Here is a 19,015-nt window from a genome sequence, read left to right as displayed (position 1 = left end):
GTTAGATGTTCATGGTGGGCAAGAACACCAAGCCAGTAACCTTTCTTAGGACATGCTCTGATGGATGATGAATGGGGTGAAGGATGCTTCGGAGGTTACCGCTGTTGCCCAAAAGCTTGTGAAGTCTCCAGAAAGAAATGCAAAGCAAGACTTCCTACAAGACTTTGTAGGAAGCACGAAGTTCTGGCATATGACTGATCTCTGCTTAACTACCAAGGATGCAAAGCATTGATTGACAAGGCTTTGCATGTGCAAGAGGAGGGAAGTGTCCTTTTGCACCTTCCCAATCTGCTTGTGGTTGCATAAGCCTGCAAGCGCAGAGCCTGAGGTTGCTAGGCCAGCTTGCAGCCCTAATTCCTTCCATTCATCAATCAACCTGTCCAAACAACAATGTGCTTGTAGGAGCTGGAACCCACCCTGGTGGCAAAGGCTTTACTCTGTCAGTGTAGCAGGCTGAAAGACTCCGGGAGGTGTGTGTACCCATGGCCCTCATGCCACTGACAAGGGACTGCACCACAGTGACTGGTTTGCAGCACTTCTGCTTCATTATCCCAAGTGTTTTACCTTTGCTGCTGAATTTGGTTTCCAGTCTTCAGTGGCAGCACTGAGCTTATGCTGTCATCCATCAAAGGAATCGCAAGTGTGGCATGAATCTGTGTGCCTGATTTCCTTTCTGTAACATTTAAATAGTGTAAAGTGTCTTTCAAAGACACCGAGAAGGAGGAATCGCTATTTCCGGGTGCTTACATAAACTCTCTTCAAGTGCAAAGTGAAAAACACTGAGCTCCTTATGTTCTTCCCCTTCCCCCTCCCATAAGAAGGGCACTACACAGAATTATACTGTATGGTGAAAGGGTCAAATTATTGGGAGCGAACAAAAATGCAAGGTGGCTTAGGTCTATACTGTGTGGAAGAGGCTGGCACACAAAGTTGCTAGGAGTTTTTGCATCCTATCCTAATTAGCAGTAATTTCCAGTAATGAATGTATTCTTATGGTTATCCCCTTCCCTTTCTTTGTTCAACCTGCCACATAAATCACAGCCCTTTTTCTCTACATGCCAGCACTATCAGGAGTGGGAATCCTGATGGGTTAGTTTGCCAGTGATTAAATTTGTCCTTTCTGTTAGTTTCACAAATGCAGTTGCCCTCTGCTTCGAAGCAAAGTACAGGTCAGAGCCAATGCGAGCCTTTAATAATCTGATAGTCTTATCCAGAGCTGAAATGGAAAATTTTCTTGCTAATTGGGCTGTTGTGAGATAATCTGGTATGTAACAAGCTCCTCTGGACAGAGGGAGGCTGGCAGCATATACAGTCATGGAGAAAGTAATGGGTAAATTTCTACTCCTGTGCAAGTTCTCCAAGCCTTCAGCCAGAACAAACACGTAGAAAACACCTTAGATCTGATTTCCTTTGACTCAGCAGCTTGCTTAGTCATTTACACCAGAGTAAAAGCCACTTTGATAGGCTTTCATGTCAGAACAATAGCTTTCTACGTTGCTAAAACTGCGGTGCCAGGCTAGCACTGCCTGCAGCCGGAGCAGAGGAAACAGGCTTGTGCCAAGGAAAGGCTGCTGTTGTCCTATGGCTTCTGCTGGGCAGGCCATTGGGATGCAGGTTCAGGGCAGATCATCCCAGCCTTTAAATTTTGCCCCTGAGAAGGCAGGCAGCAGAGCTGCTGGCCCCATGCAAGCAAGAACTGCTTGTAGCTGCCACTGAAAAATCTGAATTTTCCCAAATCCAGATCATCAAACAGATGGAACAGGCAGAGGAAGCAGGCTGGTTCAGGAAAATTCTCCAATTGCACTTTAGCTACAGGGACCCATTCAAGTTTGGGCCCTGTCAGTAAACACGTGCAAATACAGAAGCTTTAGTCAGAGCTCTGATTTTTTGGTTAAAAAATAAGCTGCTTGTCATTTCTGCTGCAAAGAAAAACCTGACCCTGCAGCACCCTGAGGGCTTCTTTCCTCTTATCTAGTTAGTTTTCATCTTTCAGTTTTTAAGTCTGTTTCATGATTTTGAGGACCTGACATATATTTGTGGATAAATGGTAGGAGGTAATACTGCCTCTTAAGAACTGGGCCAAAGCTGTTTTGTGCTCTGATTCCTTTCAAGGACACAGATGAGATTATCGACATGTCCATTAACTATACTTCCCTGGAAGGTTTTGGTACTCTGCAGCGGGTGGTTGTTATACACACAGCTCTGTGTGCTCTGTCACCTCCTGGCCGTACAGCTGATGCCCAGGACTGTGGACAAGGAGATGAGGACTCTTATTTCCAGTTCTGCAGCCTGCAGGCTGTTATTTGTGTGGCCCTTTGCAGACAGATACAACTCATTCTGCTCTGAGCTGCCCAAAAGCTATATAGTCTCGCAACAGCGCCATTTAACTCACGCTCAACAGCTCATTAGCAATGGCTGCTTGCTTTCCTGTTAGTTTGGAGGGTGAGCAGAGGGAGCTCATGTCTGGAGACGTTCACGCTCAGTCACCTGGGACTAACTGCTTAAAACCTGTATGCACATTCAGTTTTTCCATTTGTGAGCTGCAAAAATATTTATGCTCCTGCTCCATAAGAGGGACTGAGCCTGGCTTCCTTGATATTTGAAGAACATGTAGAGATATTAGCAAAAATGTTGCACTAAGAGTACATACTATTACCATTATTACTATAATGGATTTCACTTTGCATCTTGAGTACATGATTGCAGTACTCTGAGAGGGGGGAAATAGAACAAGAACAAAAAGAAATATAAAAGAACGATCTGTCATTCTCACCTGTTCTTCCCTTTGAAACTGTTCTCATTCACTGGCTTCCTTTGATTATAAATAAAGGTATATAATAGCTCTCAAATCAAAGGAATGAGTTGTCTTTCAGTCCCTGAAACTTCCTTATTTTCTTAATGAGAGAAGCAGTAAAAAAAGAACAAGTGCTGTTATTCCTCAGGCTCTAGCATAGGACTGGTCCTGTAGGTACAGGAGGGCCAGAAACAGTTAACCCAGTATGAGGACAAAGAGCCCTAATTCACACAGGTCATCACCATGTTGTTGTTGTTCTTCCTGTAAGTAACCACGATGAAACCAAGTGCCAAATAAAACCTGTGCGGAATCATGCAGAGGTGGAGCTGGAGCCACTATGAAGCTTCAGGGTGGCAACCCAAGAAGATCACTTAGTAGCAGACAGCTTCGGTGCTCAGACTCTGGCTCCAAGAAGACAACCAAGGGAATCATCTGAGCCATCAGCTCAAGGTTGCACAGTCTACCTACATGGCTTCAAGCCTGAAAATGTTCAAGAAGTGACTGGACAACACCCTCAGATGAAGAGTGTGAATTTTAGCATTGTCCTATACAGGGACATGTGTTGGACTCAATGATCCTTGTGGGTCCCTTCCAACTCGGGACATTCTAGGACTCTATGATTTAGAGAAGCCTGCCTCCCAGGCATAAAAAGACAACAGTGTTGTCAGAGTTGTGCTAGAGGGACATATCTGTAAAGACAGTTGGATTTTACAGGTCAATTAATCCATTTTTTCTGGAGGCAGGGGTGTAGATGGAAAGTGCTGGTGGAGTATGAGTGAATGTGAAAAACCAGATCCTTAGAGAAGCAATTTTTTGCACATGACAGCTTACAAGGCGAGGAGGGCTTCTGAATAGGAGTGTTTATATGGACCCAGCTGATCCCAGATACAGTGGTCAGACCCAGACTTGTAATAGCCACCTCTTAATGGAGATCAAAAGAGTATAGCTGGTCAACAGACAGCACCATGTCTGCTGTGGGGGCTCTGGCTTGTCAGTCTCTGTTTCATGTGGTTTTCATGCATCTCTTCTTGTTCCTATGCCATTTGTTTTGTCTTTGTTTTCAGCTGTATCTGATAAGCCTTCATCGTGCTTTTGATTAGAGATTTTTCTGTGAAGACTTACGTAGCTCTCCTCCCCAGTCCTCTTCCGTCTTCTGCCAACTCCTTCTTCTCTGCTCTCCTTAGTTGTTCATATTCTCATTGCAGGTAAAAATCTTCCAGGGACAATTATCAGCCCTGGTAAAGAGGGTCAGAATGCATGGTAGAAGAGGACAAGTAAGAGCATATCTTGAGGAGCCAAGTAACAGCAGTGGGGTCACAGCTATGGCCCCAAAGGGATGATTTCCCTCTCTTTCTTTTGGAAGCACAGGGATGGTGTCAGCCTGAGGAGAGCTTTGGGGACCTTCTGAATGAACACCTTCACACCAGCATCATTCAACAGGAGCAATGTGCATTGGCTCCCTCCCAGGTGTGCAGTTACCTATCTGGACACAGGGCCCAGGAGCAGTTGAAGGAAACGGGATGCTGAGCAGAGACTGAAAGTCATGATGGTACGTACGCTCACTCCTCCCTGAAAGGCTGACACAGTACTCGGTGTCCCTGTCAGGTGAGTGTGTGACTTCTCCTTTCCCACCAGCAGGATCATAGGCTACTCGGATGGATGTGGTGAGAGTTGCTTTTCTTCTATCAGGGCATGAGAGTCTATAATAATACCCGTTGGTATCCACTGAGGGTAAAGAAATTTATTGTACACTTTGGGTCTTTTTTCCCTCCATGTTCTACCCTGAAGCTTTTTTTGAATAATGGGGTGGTTTCTTTAAGCTTTAATTTTGATTCTTAGTGATTTTTCAAAGATGGTGAAAATTTTAAAAAGTTTAAACAGTGGAATGAAAATGAAAGGGTGCTTGCATGTCTGGTGAGGAAATCTGGACCTGTTGAGTCAGTGGTAAAAGGAAAGAAGACTAGAAATGCAGTCTTTTCTCAAAAATATTTCATGATAACTTAATTAAAAATGATTCACAGCTAATGCAGCAAGTAAGAGGTGACTTGGACATTTTTCACAGCAAAGCAACGCTTTTCCATTTTGCAGAGATCTCAGTAAATAGTATTAACCCATTTTACACCCTGGGATGCTTAGAAATTACAGTCATACACAAATTCTGTGACAGGACCAGGAATATGTCATACCAGCACTTTCTCAAATATATGCCTTCTCCAGCTGTATTCTCCCAAGTATTACTGTTCTTACTCGTAACTGATGATCATTACTTATTTTTCCAGTCATTGTAACACCCCTGGAGAGCCCTTCACTGAGTTTAGATGCCCAGAGGGTGCAGGTAATGCAGGGTCATAATACTTGTGACTGCTCCTCTACTTGCTGTTCAGAATATGGTTTGGTAACTGCAGTTTACTGACTCCTGAACACTAACTTTTCAGCATGGCTTGAAGGGAGGAGCACCAAGCAGGAGAAATGAATGTGGGAGGCAGGGAGGGAAGGTGAGGGGGTGGAATGAGCCTGCTTTACTGAATAATGAGGGGAGTGAAAATGAAGGGGGAACGAGAAAGAAAAGCTGGTTTAAATATTTAATCTCTGTTGCATTTGCTTTTGAAGAGGAGACAAAAGCCTTGGAACATCTTTTGTCTTGAACTAATTCTGACCAGAGCTGAGTGGCATGATTGTCACTTCTGTTATTTGCCTTAAGGTGGAGAGAAACAGACTGGTCCTGATGCATCAGCCCCCCACACCAGCCTCTGTCTCCAGCCACAACTGGTACATGGAGCTGCAGAAGGTACAAGTTACTCACGATGGTGACACTTCTGCCCCATGAGCCCACACTGCCCCAGATCCTGGTGTAGGGACAGTCAGTGTGTGCGCTGCCTGGGAGCTGCACCTTCTTCCGAGAAGAAGACGCTGCTCTGAGGGGTCTGAGGAGCAGTTACATTGCTTGTGTGTCCCACCACTGAGCAAGTCACTTCACTTTATGTCTTCAACACCATTTGGAGCCAGGTGGTCAGAGCAACACATGCCAGCGGTATTTTCGCCTTGTCTCTAGCCATTCTTCTATCCTTGTTTTTACCCAGCCTCTCCCTGCAACATTTCCCTTGACTTGTCCTCTCAAATCCTCCCTCTCTGCTTACCCACAGTCTAGGTAGAGCCAAAATCATCACAGCTGTCTTGTCCACCAGCCACAGCTGCACCATCTGCAGCACCTTCCACAGCTGAGGCAGTCCCGTGGATAAGCTGGCAGACCAAGGTCATTTGTTTTCAGTTAATCCTATATAAACCATGATGTTCAGTTGATGATGTTTCTCTTGTCTCTCACATTGGACACCCAGACTCGAGGACCGCACCACAAGCCATGGCCAGTGTCACCCAGCGAGGCAGGCGCAGCCCCTCGTAATGGTGTTTCTCTGCAGTCACAGCCCATCAACCTCTGAGACAGCCTTAACCAGATAAAAACCTCATTTAGGCTTTCTTTCTGGACTGAAAGAGTAGGAGGGAGAAATGCCTCCAGAGAGTAATTCATTGTAAGCCTGCCTTTTAAATTGGTAAATATCTGTAAGCTCTAAGAAAGGCTGATGGTCTCTGACTAACCAGAGGAAACTGCTGAGACTGGGAACCTTTTATCTTGTTTTGGCAGTGGCTTCGTCTCTCTGATCCACTATTGCCTTCATAACCCTAAAAGCAGAAGTGCTGCCATCTCTGTTTCTCAGATGGGGGCAGATATAACTTCTGCCCCAGAACCTCAGGATGTCTTTGGAAAAGCAGGGATTTCTTGAGCTCTGGTCTCCTGAGCCCTGAGGGAAGGCAAGAAAGCCTAGCTTCTTGTCAGCTCTTGAACTGGGAGCACATCAGAAAAAAAATTATGCAAAAAACCCCAACCTAAAAATCCACAGCAACGTCTCTTGAGCCTCTGAAGGCTCATAGTTAGCAATTATCTTTCAAAGGCTTACTTCAAAAGTAATTTATTCTGTTTGCTAAGTGTTCAAATAAAGCCAAGGTGCCTAGTCAAGTATGTTCCTATTTTATTTTGATGTAATTTGGGGAACTCGACTGGCTACTTTAAATGCTGGAGAAGACAGCTGAGTGGGAGTTTGGGCTTGGTGAAGCCAGCCAGGCATGAGTTTTGCATTTGGTTTACAAAAGAGCTTGAGTAGGCTGAGATTCCAGGCTGATGAGATGGCCTTCACGATGACTACACTTCTCTCTTTTTTGGCAGGGGACCCATACACTCAACGTGTGAGCTATAGGGATGAAAGAGTAGTTTGTCCTCAGTAGCATTACAGGACTTGACTTGGTTGATTTTTGTAGCAATTCCTCCCATGGCCATGAGAGCAGGATGCTGATCGCTCTGATTGGGTATAAGCTACACAGGTAGTTGACCAGACACCAAAGATGTTAGCTTTTGGTCCAGTTTTGATCTCAATCAATGACTTAGGAATGGAAAACATAATATCTTCTTTCAAAAATTTGTCTCAGCCATAAAAATACTCCCCTACTTTTTGTCAAAGAGAAAAAGCTCAGGAGCTGACAACGGAGTCCTGGTGTTGTGATCTAAGAAGGGCTGAGTTTATGTCATTGTCCATTACCAGTTCACTACCCCTTGGAAGAAGCCAGTGGTGTTCCAACAGTGCTGTGCCAAGCCATGCTCTTCCTTCCCAAATCTAAAGTTATCTGCATTTGGAGGAAGCCAGGAGCTGCTGCTTCCCAAATGTGATCAGTGGTGTTTTGCCTTTGTGTTAGCCTGGGAGCCCCAAAACCAGCTCCTGCTCAGCGCTGACCTTACTGGGAGCTGCTGCTTCTTACAGATGGCTACAGCAGACCCATCTCATAGCCTGTGTTGTGTCCGTCAAAGTCCATTGGCACAGAGAGAGTACAGACGTGTCAGACCATGTGGCTGCAGTATCCATGGCACCCTCCTCAAAGGCTGCTGGTGGCTGCTGATGGAGGGAAGCGTTACTCTGAAGGTGGCAACAGAAACCTCCGTCTGCTCGGAGGAGAAGAAGAAGAAAAAGCAAAGCATCTAAGGAGTTCCTCAAAAGCTACTGGAACTGTTGTGGGGGGTCTGGAGACGAAACAGACAACATAGTTGGAGGAATCTTTGTGTTCAATGAAGAGTAAATTTGTTACAAAGAAAAAGATAGAGAATTGTGGAAAACCAGAAACTATATTTGGATTCGGGAGATCGTGCCTCCCTTCCATTTTCTTGTTGTCAAAATATCTTGAAAATCTCAAAGTATTTTTTTTCCTTTTGTTTTGTTTTGTTTTTGTTTTCCTCTGATTAGGAGTTTTAAGTGGAAAATGCTGAAATATTTCATTTCAGATCTTTCAAAATCAATCTTTTTGACTTCTTTTAAACAGACTTGTAGATCTAAACTATGGCTTCATCTCAAAAAGGAGGAAAAATTACAGTCAATAAACAGTGAAATAAACTGCAAACATAATTTTTCACTTGGGGTTTAACAAACTCCTTAATTTTCACCCTAATTTTTCTTTTTTTCTCTTTTTTTTCTGACCCTCGTTCCTCCACACTTTCCATTTGTTTGCTTTTTTTTTTTAACATTTTTATTGTTCAGCTGTAGTTAAGTTTTTAATTTATCTAAATATGAATGAAAGAACAGCAATTACACGTTATTCTTATTTCTTAATCAAACCAACCAGCAATCATAATGTCTTTGAGGTTGAGGAAACAGGAGAATAGATTCCATACGGCAAAAGAATTAGAGGAATTATGGACAGAAAGCCCCTACTTGGGAAATGAGTCAGTCCATTTCTGGCTAGCAGAAAAGATCAGCACGGAGTATACAGCCTTTAGAAACAGCTTATGAATTTACAGCTTGCAAAGTAAGTGAAGTCTCTGTGTACATCTCTTACACACACGCTAACTCATTTCCCACACAGGCATACTTACAGGTCTCTGTTGGAAAGACAGGAATGTACAGTCTGCAATGCGTGTGAACTTTCTGTTCAGGGGAAAAGAAGATTTTTTTCAATAGGCACAAAATCCCACCCCCTCAGCACCCCTCCTTCCCCTGTCTGACACTGACTTCAAGGGAGGAGTTGAGCCAATTATCTGTGAGTCCTGCAGAAGGAAAATCTGCAATTTGCCAGTAGTTGTGAGAGCGAGAGGGAGAAAAGCAGGGAGGGAAGGAGAAAGATTTAATTGGCGAATGTAAAGAAAAGCCCCTTCTGTCCTAGAAAGAGAATATTTTAAAGCAAATCTCTGACCAGAAAAAAAGAAGCTCGTGGAGGGGGGTTGTGCTGGGCAAGACCTGGGGAAGCATATGTTCACCATAGACAACTTCCATGCCCCCACTGATTTTTCCCCACCGGATCTGAGGCAGTGTAGAGGCAGGGTCGGCCAGTGGATGCACCCAGGACCCTGCACAACCAGGTGTCACTGCAGAGACTCTTCATCCCCTGCAGAGCCTACAAAGCACAACTTGAAAGGAAAGCCAGTGAGAGTGGGAGAGACTCTGCCTCTCCTTCTCTCAAACTGAGGCTGTGAGGAGGAGCTCATCTCATTATAGGAAAAAGCTGTCACTGCTTCTGAGACCCTTCTTCATCCCATGTTGGTCGCCTGATCCAGTACTTACCATCCATGGGGGAATGCCCTCTGGAGCCCTGCGGTCCTTCCCAGTCCTGCTAAGTTTCTGGGAAATACTGGTGAAGAACTGAGCCCAGAGCAAGCAACGCGGGGTCCACAGAACGACAGCCTTTTACAGCAGCAGACGCCTCTGATCAAAATTGTCAGCTTCATCAGACTGCATCAAGACCCAGGACTGCTCCTCCAAGGAGAGGTAAGAAAGTGATGGAGTTTGGGATGGAAGTAGGAAATAACATCCCATGGGAGCGATTGTGGGGTGTATGAAAATTATGGGGATACTAGCAGTGATTAACAAGTGGCAGGTCTGCTGTGCATGGAACAGTTTACATCTGCCTGTGTCCTTTTTAGCTGGATGCAGTGAACTACACTGGGATGCAAACAAAGACACAAACAGTAGCTGAAGGCTGTGGAGTGCAAGAGAGGTAGTTCAAAAGTCTGTTCATGGATAGGGAGTGGTAGGGTGCATACGCCCTGATGGGAGGATGGAAACTAAGGTGTAAAAGCTCTAGGCAGTTAGAATGGAGAATGCCTTCCTTAGGTATCTCTCTCCAGATGCTCAGGACCAAATTTGTCACTAACTTGCTGGATTCAGACAAGTGGTCTTCAGAGCATGCAAAAACAGGTGCATTGTCATTCACTCTGATGTCTGCCTATGAAACAAGCAGTGGTGGTTAGCATGTAGAAAATTACACAGGGAGTCAAAAGAAACGGGTTTAATGTTGATTTTGGACACCTATTTCAGCTCTCTCTGGGCATATGAGGCTTTCCGTTTATGAAGTGGAGGTAACGCTCATTGCCCACATTTCTATGACATTTTTAAATCCCTGTGCTGTACAAATCTAAGAATACTAATGTAAAGTTTATAGCATCAAGCCAGTGCACATAGCAGAAGGTACCACTGGGAATTAATCTATGCTTAAGCATTTAATAAACTGGAAGGAAAAGATGTAGATTAAAGCCAGCTGGAGGCTGTTTGTCTCCTCATTCCCTTCTGATTGATTTTGCTTTATTTAGTACACGAACATGTGGTCTCTTTCTGTTTCCTTTCTTCTGGCTCTAATCTTTTCAATGTATGAGTTCTTGTGCTTCCCCCACCCTGCCCCTGGGTGCAAAGGCTGAAGTTTCATTCCTTTCTGAGGAGGGAATAGAACAGATTGTATTGAACTGGAGAAAAACTGCAGTGGGGGGATAGGAAGAGAGAGCACAAAACATAAGTATAAGCTCCCAGTTCAACGGCACGCTCTGAGTCAGATTTGCAGCAAAGGTGATGAGATGAGTAGCAACCTCATGAATCAAAGTGCTGAAAAGCATCTTTTGACTTTGTGTGAAATTAAATGCAGTCAGGAAAGCACAAGAGTCCTCTTGACTGAACGCTTTGGTTGGTAGAACAAGGACGTTATAAAGTGACTATTTAATACATTAAAATCTCCATGTCCCCACATCCCTTCTTCCCTTTCAGCACATCTACATCCTTGGGGAAAAGCATCCTGAAATGAGCACGTTTGCACACAGGATTTTGCCTTTGAGGATTTTGCCTTTGGTGGGGATGGGGGGCAGTGTCATTCAATGACCAGAAATGCAAGGGTGAGGAAAGGTGGGAAGGAGAAAGAGTTTGAAAGGTAGGAGTCCTGGACTCTACTCATTATTCCTATTTGTTTGACCTTGGATGATCACTCACCTTCCCTGTGCCTTATTCTCCCCATCTGTGGGCAGCTGTGGTGACAATTCCTTCTCCAAGCTGTTCAGTGTATAGTGACATTAACTAAGGTTCAAAGCCAACAAATTAATTTCAAGGTGGAGGACAGAAGTGCCTCTTGTGCTAAAGATGCAAAAAATAACCCTCCAAGCAACTGCAGTGACACAGACCACCTCCTTTGCTGTGTGGTGGGAGTTTCTCTTAACACCAGCAGCTCAGCGGTTACCTGTCAGTCAGCAGTATAACTTGTAGGATTTTGGCTTGTAAAGATTCTGTCCAGGATCTGGTCTCCCAGCATGCACATTCTGTACAGGACATATAAGGCATTTGCTTAAAAAGCTTAACTGTGCTCATTCCCTGATGCAGCTGCACCAAGTTGTACAAAACCAGTCTTCAGCAGGTGAGAATCAACACCGTCCACTTGTCCTCATTCAGCTACACTGGTATGCCCCAGTCCAAAGAGCTGGCTAATTTCTAAATACTGAACCTGGGCTGTAGAGAAGTTCATAGTTTTTCTCACAAAATCTATCTCCCTGCTTAACCATCAGCTAAAAAAAAAAAAAAAAAAGCCCAAGAGGGTGAAAGGAAGCTTCCCAAAGCAGATCTGTCACCATTTGTCTGCCCATGCATGAAAGACAGTATTGACTGGCTATGTAGGAGAGGGCTGACCCAGTGTACATGGCAGTGTTGTTTCAGAGACTTCATTTGGTGTTTCTGTGCTGTTGGAGATGGGTCCTGTTCTAAATAAAACACAGAGTCCAGTCCAAATACCAGGTGTGGTCCTTGTCATTCTCACCACAGCAATCCCAGCCATACCATAACGCCGCATGTGTCTATCTATCCAAAGTTACGTTCTGACATTGCTGTCTGGCTCTAATATTAGGCTGTCTTGCCCACTGAATGTAATTCAGAGTGTAAGCTACTCGGAGGAAAGCATTGCATTTTCTTCTGTGCGTCAGATAGGGCTAAATGTGCTGTTGGTGTGCAGCAAATTACAGCAATAATAATAAATAGTAGTGTTTTGCTGTTGCCTTGGGCTGTAGCACAGCGCTTGTAATGATGATGGATCAGGATTCCAGAGACTTCTTTATTTAGCAGTGACCGTATCTTCACTGCTGCTTTAGTGCTTAGCACATGTTAAACAAAGTAAGAGATTTTAAGCTTTTGACTGAGATAAGTGTCAGCTACATAAATGCATGGCAGATAAAATTCACTCGCAAAGACAGGAATCCAGATCTGGACCCAGAAATGAACTTTCAGTGTACATAAAGTACCCACTTTGTACCATTAAATAAACAACACCTAAGTTAAATAAACGGCACAGTGGGAACTTGATTATTCTTTAATGAGATCCTAGTAACCAAAATAAACTCTGTCAAAAATGCACCTTCTTTGCTTTAACAGTTAGCTTTCCCCACACGGCGGTTATATTTTTCCTTACAGCACACAATTATTTGAACTGGTACATGAAAAATGTCTCTTTTTTTCTTTTCCTATCAAAGTTTTGTGCATCTTAGTCCTATGTTAACATGTCAAAAAGGTCTCAAGACTCATTTTAGCTATGAGGCGTTGCAAATCTTGTCTAATAGCTATTTAAGATGGCTGCCCTTCATCTTTTCTCCCACTTGTACTTAGCACCAGTGCAGACTGTGACAGCCACAACAGCTGTGTATGCATAAAGACTGAAACTCCTATGAAATCTACTCTTCTGCAGCTCCATCCATTGCCAGCCATCCTACTGCAATGCTGACAGTTTGTTGATAGGTAGTTCCCAGACTACCAGTCCAAACAGCACGATTAAAATCTGGTTTCTAAAAGTTCACTTAAGCCACAGATCTTAGAATTTGTCATTGGCCAGTGCCATTTTGTGGCTCAGACCTCCCTGCATCAGCAGCAGAGGTTGTATGGCACCAACCATTTAAAGTTGCTGACATGTCTAGCTTCCACTGATGTCAAGCATGATTCTTGTTTCTGTCTGACTTTTGGTTGATCTCAAAATGAGTACTGTGTGCAGTTCCTATTTAGGCAACCAAATGAGGCAGTCTAGGTCCTAATGGCAGCTGCAATTGATGTAGTATATTGGGAAATCTGACCTCTTTGTTTATGTACCTAAATGAGAACAAAGCTCTACTGAAAAATCTGGTAATGTCTAAGTGACGCAGATGGTGGGAAGGAACCTGCTGTCTAAGTTGAAGCATAGCTGATAAAATTAGTGCTTAATGTTTAAAGGAAATAGCAAATCACAGTTCAAAACCATGCTATTTTCAGTGTAAATGCCTTCATTTTTATGTGACTTTACAAAAAGAAAGAAAGAAAGAGAAAGAGAGAGAGAAAGAAAAAGAGAGAGAGAAAAGAAAGAGAGAGAAAAAGGGAGAGAGAGAGAAAGAAAAAAAATAAAAGGAAAGGAAAGGAAAGGAAAGGAAAGGAAAGGAAAGGAAAGGAAAGGAAAGGAAAGGAAAGGAAAGGAAAGGAAAGGAAAGGAAAGGAAAGAAAAGAAAAGAAAAGAAAAGAAAAGAAAAGAAAAGAAAAGAAAAGAAAAGAAAAGAAAAGAAAAGAAAAGAAAAGAAAAGAGAAAAGCAAAGAGAAAAGCAAAGAGAAAAGGAAAGAAAGAGAGAGAAAGGAAGAAAGACATAGTCACTGGAAATGGGAATGAAAAAATTAAGTATTTCCAGTGAAAAGATTTCTGTACAAACCGTCAATCAACTAACCTGGACTGTTGTCCAGAGCACTTTTTGACAAGCTTGTTGTAAGGAGCTGCCCTATTCCACCCACCATATAGTTTCTAGTCTTTCTTCCAACACTGCCATTTTGTCTTTCAGGACCAAGCAATGATGAAGACCATGTCTGGTGGAAACTGCACCCTGAATGTGCCAGCCAAGAACTCGTACCGCATGGTAGTGCTGGGAGCCTCCAGGGTGGGGAAAAGCTCCATTGTCTCACGATTTCTCAATGGACGCTTTGAGGACCAGTATACTCCCACCATTGAGGATTTTCACCGCAAAGTCTACAACATCCGGGGAGACATGTATCAGCTGGACATTCTGGACACCTCTGGGAATCACCCTTTCCCTGCTATGAGGAGGCTTTCCATCCTGACAGGTGAGAAAGTGGGGGAAGTTTGCAGATGGAGAACAGTGGGTAAAAGATGATAATGAAAGACAGTAGCTTGAAAACTGTAGCCTGGAGATGACTTTGACTTTCTTAGAAGGCAGCTAAAAGGACTGCTTGATTCTGTTGCAAGATGCTCTTCTCTGGAGAGATATTTCCTGAACAGGATGCACCATTTATGACCGGGAATGCATTAGCCACAGAGGAGACATCCTCTGGGTACAAGTCCCAAACTGAGATTTCCCCCTAGTTTATTTCCCTTCTCAGCTACTTTCCCCTCCTGCTCCATATTTTTATTGCAGTGACAAATGAATTGCTAAATAAAATCTCATGGGCATAAAGAGCAGCAAGGGACAAAATAAGCATGTCATTACAAGACACAAGCAGTGAAAAACAAATGTAAAATGCACAGGGAGGGAATGCAAATGAAGAAAATATCAGATTTTTTGTTCCTAAAAGTTCCAGCATTATTACCTTGATTTGATATTCCAGTAAAAGGATAGGTCTACTTTTACTCTTTCTCCTTAGTCTATGGTTAATCAAATTAATTAAAGATGAAAAAGGGAAAATGGTGGACGCATTTTGTATGTTCTCATTGTCAAGCAGATTCTGTTGTGAGCTAACATGTATTCTCTAACTGTGAGAGTGACAGTGGTGACATATTCAGCTACAACTCACAAGAAACCTACTTGCTGAATTTGCTACCTACCGTCTTAGCTAACCAGTGAAACGTGATGTTCACATCTGACTAGGCTAGCATCCACATTCAGCAACATCCTAGGGCCAATTTCTGGGATGTGGATGTGAGCTTTTGTCCCTGAAAGCTCTCTTAGCATGTTCCACATGAATGTCATTCAACAGGCGATTTGCGTTACTTTATATTTGCAAAAGGAATAGTAAGTCTGGAAATGTCAAAAGGAAATGCCAGGGGATCTGTGTCGTTTATGTATTTCTTTTTTTTCCATGGTCCATTTCTCTTGAGCAAATGAAATGACAACAGAGCACTGCACATTGGGAAACCTCTCATTCCAGACTTAAGTCTTTGGAACTGACTAGCTGTAAATCTTCAGTTCAGGTGCTGCTTTGTGTATTGTGTAATCAAAAGGCTAAGGCTGAGTGGCTGCTAGCTCTCCACTCTTCCTGGTGTCAGAACAGGCAGTGTTTTACACATAGATACAAATGAAAGGAAGGAAAAAGAAAAGCAATGCAGCAGAGCTGAGACAGAAACATTTTTACAAAAGAGAGTAAAATGAGCAATAACTTGGAAGTCCAGTGCAACCTGGGAACACATGATCAGATATAGCTGAAGTAACATTATAGCCAAAAGGCTTTTCCGTTGCACTACAGAAAGGTGTGGGGAGCTGAATTAGAAGAGTTGAAACTGAAGTACAGATGAGTGAACAGATTCAAAAGGACCAAACAAAAATCTGGGGAGGAGATGGCAAATAAGCCTATTGTTTTTTTGGGGGTTTTTTTTGTTTTGTTTTTTTTTTAGTTAGCTCCTTTGACATAGGCTGTGGCCAACAAGCCTTTAATTCTTTTTTAATTGCAGGGGATGTTTTCATCCTGGTATTCAGCTTGGACAACAGAGAATCTTTTGATGAGGTCAAGAGGCTCCAGAAACAGATCCTTGAGGTCAAATCCTGCCTGAAGAACAAAACTAAGGAATCAGCTGACCTCCCCATGGTGATCTGTGGCAACAAAAATGACCACAGTGAAGTCTTCCGCAAGGTACGCTCAGATGAAGGTGAGGACCTCGTCTCCAGTGATGAAAACTGTGCTTACTTTGAAGTTTCAGCCAAGAAGAACACCAACGTGGATGAGATGTTCTATGTCCTCTTCAGCATGGCCAAACTACCTCATGAGATGAGCCCTGCCCTCCACAGGAAAATCTCCATCCAGTATGGTGACACCTTCCAACAGAAATCCTTCCGGATGCGCCGAGTCAAGGACATGGATGCCTACGGCATGATCTCTCCCTTTGCTCGCCGGCCAAGCGTCAACAGTGACCTGAAGTATATAAAATCAAAAGTTCTCAGGGAAGGTCAGTCGAGGGAGAGGGAGAAATGCACGATCCAGTGAAGGAGGCTTGCATTTCTGTCTGAAGTCATCATCCACATGCAGTGCCTTAGAGAAAAACGGTCCGTGAAAGCACAGAATGGGCTTACGGGGTCCATCCAGAAAACCCAACATGGAGAAAGGATAACTCTTCCTGTGGATTCTGCTGAGTCACGAATGTAAATAACATTGTCCTGTAAATGACTGGGAAAAATCATAATGCCTGAGATACAAGTACCTTTCTCTGTCTTTGTAATGTAGTTCCTCTTCATTTCTCTTTTTGTTTAAAGAATACAGACCTGAGAAGTGAAGACATTTCAACTCTGTCTTTACAAAGAAAGTAGGTGAAAAATGCACAGAAGGCATTACCAGTCATTCAGCATGCAACTTTTGCTAAGACAGAGAAGGTTATGTGTGTGTGCGTGTGTGTACCTCTGCGTGTCTGTGTGCATGCATGTGTGGAGCACTCCTTTGAAAAAAAATGAGGCTTGCATTTCCAAGGGCAGCAGTCTTAACTGAGGTTTCCAAGACTGGGAGTGGACTCTATATAAAGAGGCACAACTAACTCACTTCTGAGGGGACTTGAATTAAGAAGATCCTGATCTTATGTTTGCCGGGACAGTTATCAATTGACATTGACATGAATGTTTTTTGTATTATATATTTTATTTGGGATTCATTGTTTTTTATTGTCTGGGGTTGGTTTCTTAGCAGAAATAGATGGCAAGTGCATTTGATATCAAAACAGTGTATACTGTCTAATAGTGAAAGGTGTTTTTCATCTGTAAAACTATGTAATATGTACATTGATTGAAAGTGAAGTTGTTCCGCAAAAAGCCAATACATTTGACTACTTCACAAGCCTGGTGTGATATTGTTTCTCAAAGCAGTCACATTGACTCCATATACCATGGCACTAATGCCACCCTTTGCCTTGCTGGTCACCAGAGCAATGGATCCTTCCTTTGCCAGTATCAGCCGAGACTGACCAGATTCATACGTAGGCTTAGCCCGCTTTAGAGGCAGGATTAGGTTTTCCTTCTAAACCAAGAAATGAATGGTTGGAGGGTGAGCTCCATCACATTTCTTCTCTTAACATGCCTCTAGCCATTTCATTCATTTATTTCCGTGTTGTCTGATAAAGGTTGCCTTGATGGAAACCTTTGCACTGCACAAGTCCTTCAGACCAGAAGCTTTATATTGGCTGCCCAAACAGGGCTGAACTGGCTGGTAGGATAAGTCTGGGACCATCTATTCACTTCTTCCTTTTCTCGGCCCAGACCAGGCTTCCTTGTCTTCAACTCTCTCCCTGTTCTGCTTCTAGCTTTGTTGCTTGATGTGCTCCTGTATGCCTTCAAAAGCCAAATATATTCTTTCAGATGTGAGCTTGCCACACTCACTGACTGGAATGAGATGTGTGAATACAAAACTGTGGGCAAAGCATGACCCCAAGACTGTACGAAACAGTAGAGTATATACGTTATATATACCTCAGAGTGACTTTCAGATATCTTGTCCCTCCCTCACACTCAAATTCTGTTCTTGGCTGGATCTGCCTTGTTGTGTCCTGGGTAGAGCTGTGAGCTAGTTCATGTTATAATTTGACAGGAAACCACGAATAATGGTTGCCTGTAAAAATTAGCCTCTGGGACTCAAAGTCACATGTTCATTTATCAGCTCCACCTTTCATTGGTACTGTATATTGACTGGTGAAATACACTGTACTTTTATTGCTGTTCCCAGGGCAGCACCTTTCAGACCATGCCCCTCTCCCTATCTATACATATGTACATCATTTATGATTAAATGTGTTTTATTTATTAGCTCTGTCCAGGTGCTTTTTTACTTTCTCCAAGAAAAATGAAGAAGGTCCTATTTTTTTTTGTTGTACAGGTACAGCTGAGCAAGTGAGTTGTGAGTGGTGATGAGATCTCCAGTAAGTTCTGGAAGAGCGTTTTATGTCCTCCAGACAACAGGGACAACACATTTGTCTGGAACAGAACCATGTCTATACTTGCATATTTCTATCTTTTTTTCTAGCTATCTATTTGAACATCAACTTCTATATACAGATATCCTCTGAGGCAGAAGCAGACAGTTACTCTTCCTCATGTTGCCTCCTACACAAGAAAATGACCCCTCCCTCCTTCATGCATAGAGCTCATGTGCTCATCCCTGGTGCGATTTCATGGGGCCTCTGCAGAGACATCCCTTGTTCTCAGCAGTCTCTCCATCTCACCATCTCTACCTCTCAACCACACGAGTCTTGGTCCCCCTGAGCAAATGCATACCCCCACTACAGACTCTCCACCCAAGTGCAGGACTATTGAATGTGCCATTGATCAAGCTCTGGGACTTATGTGCCACAGTGACATGGGAGGGTTGAAAATGGAGTGAGAAGGGCAAGTGCACTGGCCATTGGCTGGATTAAGAGGCTCCAGCAAGCTAGAAGAGAACTCTTTGCACTATAGCCCATGTGTTGCATTATGGAGCCTATGTCCACTCTCCCTCACCTGCTGGATAAAGCTGGAGTTTTTAAAAGCCTCCATAATAATCAAGTCTCTGCCTTTGTCTTACAACATTGATCTTAGAATTATTTTCCCTACTGTCCTTCCACCTCCACAGAGACCCCAGCTTTTCCTCACTCTCCCATGTCCTCCTCTTTGTCTTTTCTGCCATGGATATGAAGCCACAGGACACTGAAAATTCATGTTGCAGTGACACCTGCGTGCAAAAGTGGAAGTGACTGAAG

The 19,015-nt window shown here is 43.4% G+C and overlaps 1 protein-coding gene across 1 annotated transcript; it reads left to right on the top strand.

The window, feature by feature from the left end:
* Positions 1-8,355: 8,355 nt before the first annotated feature.
* Positions 8,356-18,086, top strand: RASD2 (RASD family member 2). Its single transcript, XM_005511254.4, has 3 exons — positions 8,356-9,594; positions 13,917-14,196; positions 15,758-18,086. The coding sequence occupies exons 2-3, from the start codon at positions 13,926-13,928 to the stop codon at positions 16,285-16,287; spliced, it is 801 nt and encodes a 266-aa protein (XP_005511311.1). The 5' UTR covers positions 8,356-9,594; positions 13,917-13,925; the 3' UTR covers positions 16,288-18,086.
* Positions 18,087-19,015: the final 929 nt, after the last annotated feature.

This window comes from Columba livia, chromosome 1, assembly GCF_036013475.1.
Source record: "Columba livia isolate bColLiv1 breed racing homer chromosome 1, bColLiv1.pat.W.v2, whole genome shotgun sequence".
Taxonomy (NCBI): domain Eukaryota; kingdom Metazoa; phylum Chordata; class Aves; order Columbiformes; family Columbidae; genus Columba; species Columba livia.
The sequence above is the reverse complement of the archived record's forward strand: the minus strand, read 5'-3'. Positions and strand labels throughout refer to the sequence as shown.

Excerpts from the sequence above, each read along its gene's own strand:
- RASD2 (XM_005511254.4), top strand. The coding sequence starts at position 13,926 with ATGATGAAGACCATGTCTGGTGGAAACTGCACCCTGAATGTGCCAGCC. Across the intron at positions 14,197-15,757 it reads GAGGCTTTCCATCCTGACAG|GGGATGTTTTCATCCTGGTA; the intron begins GTGAGAAAGTGG and ends TTTTAATTGCAG.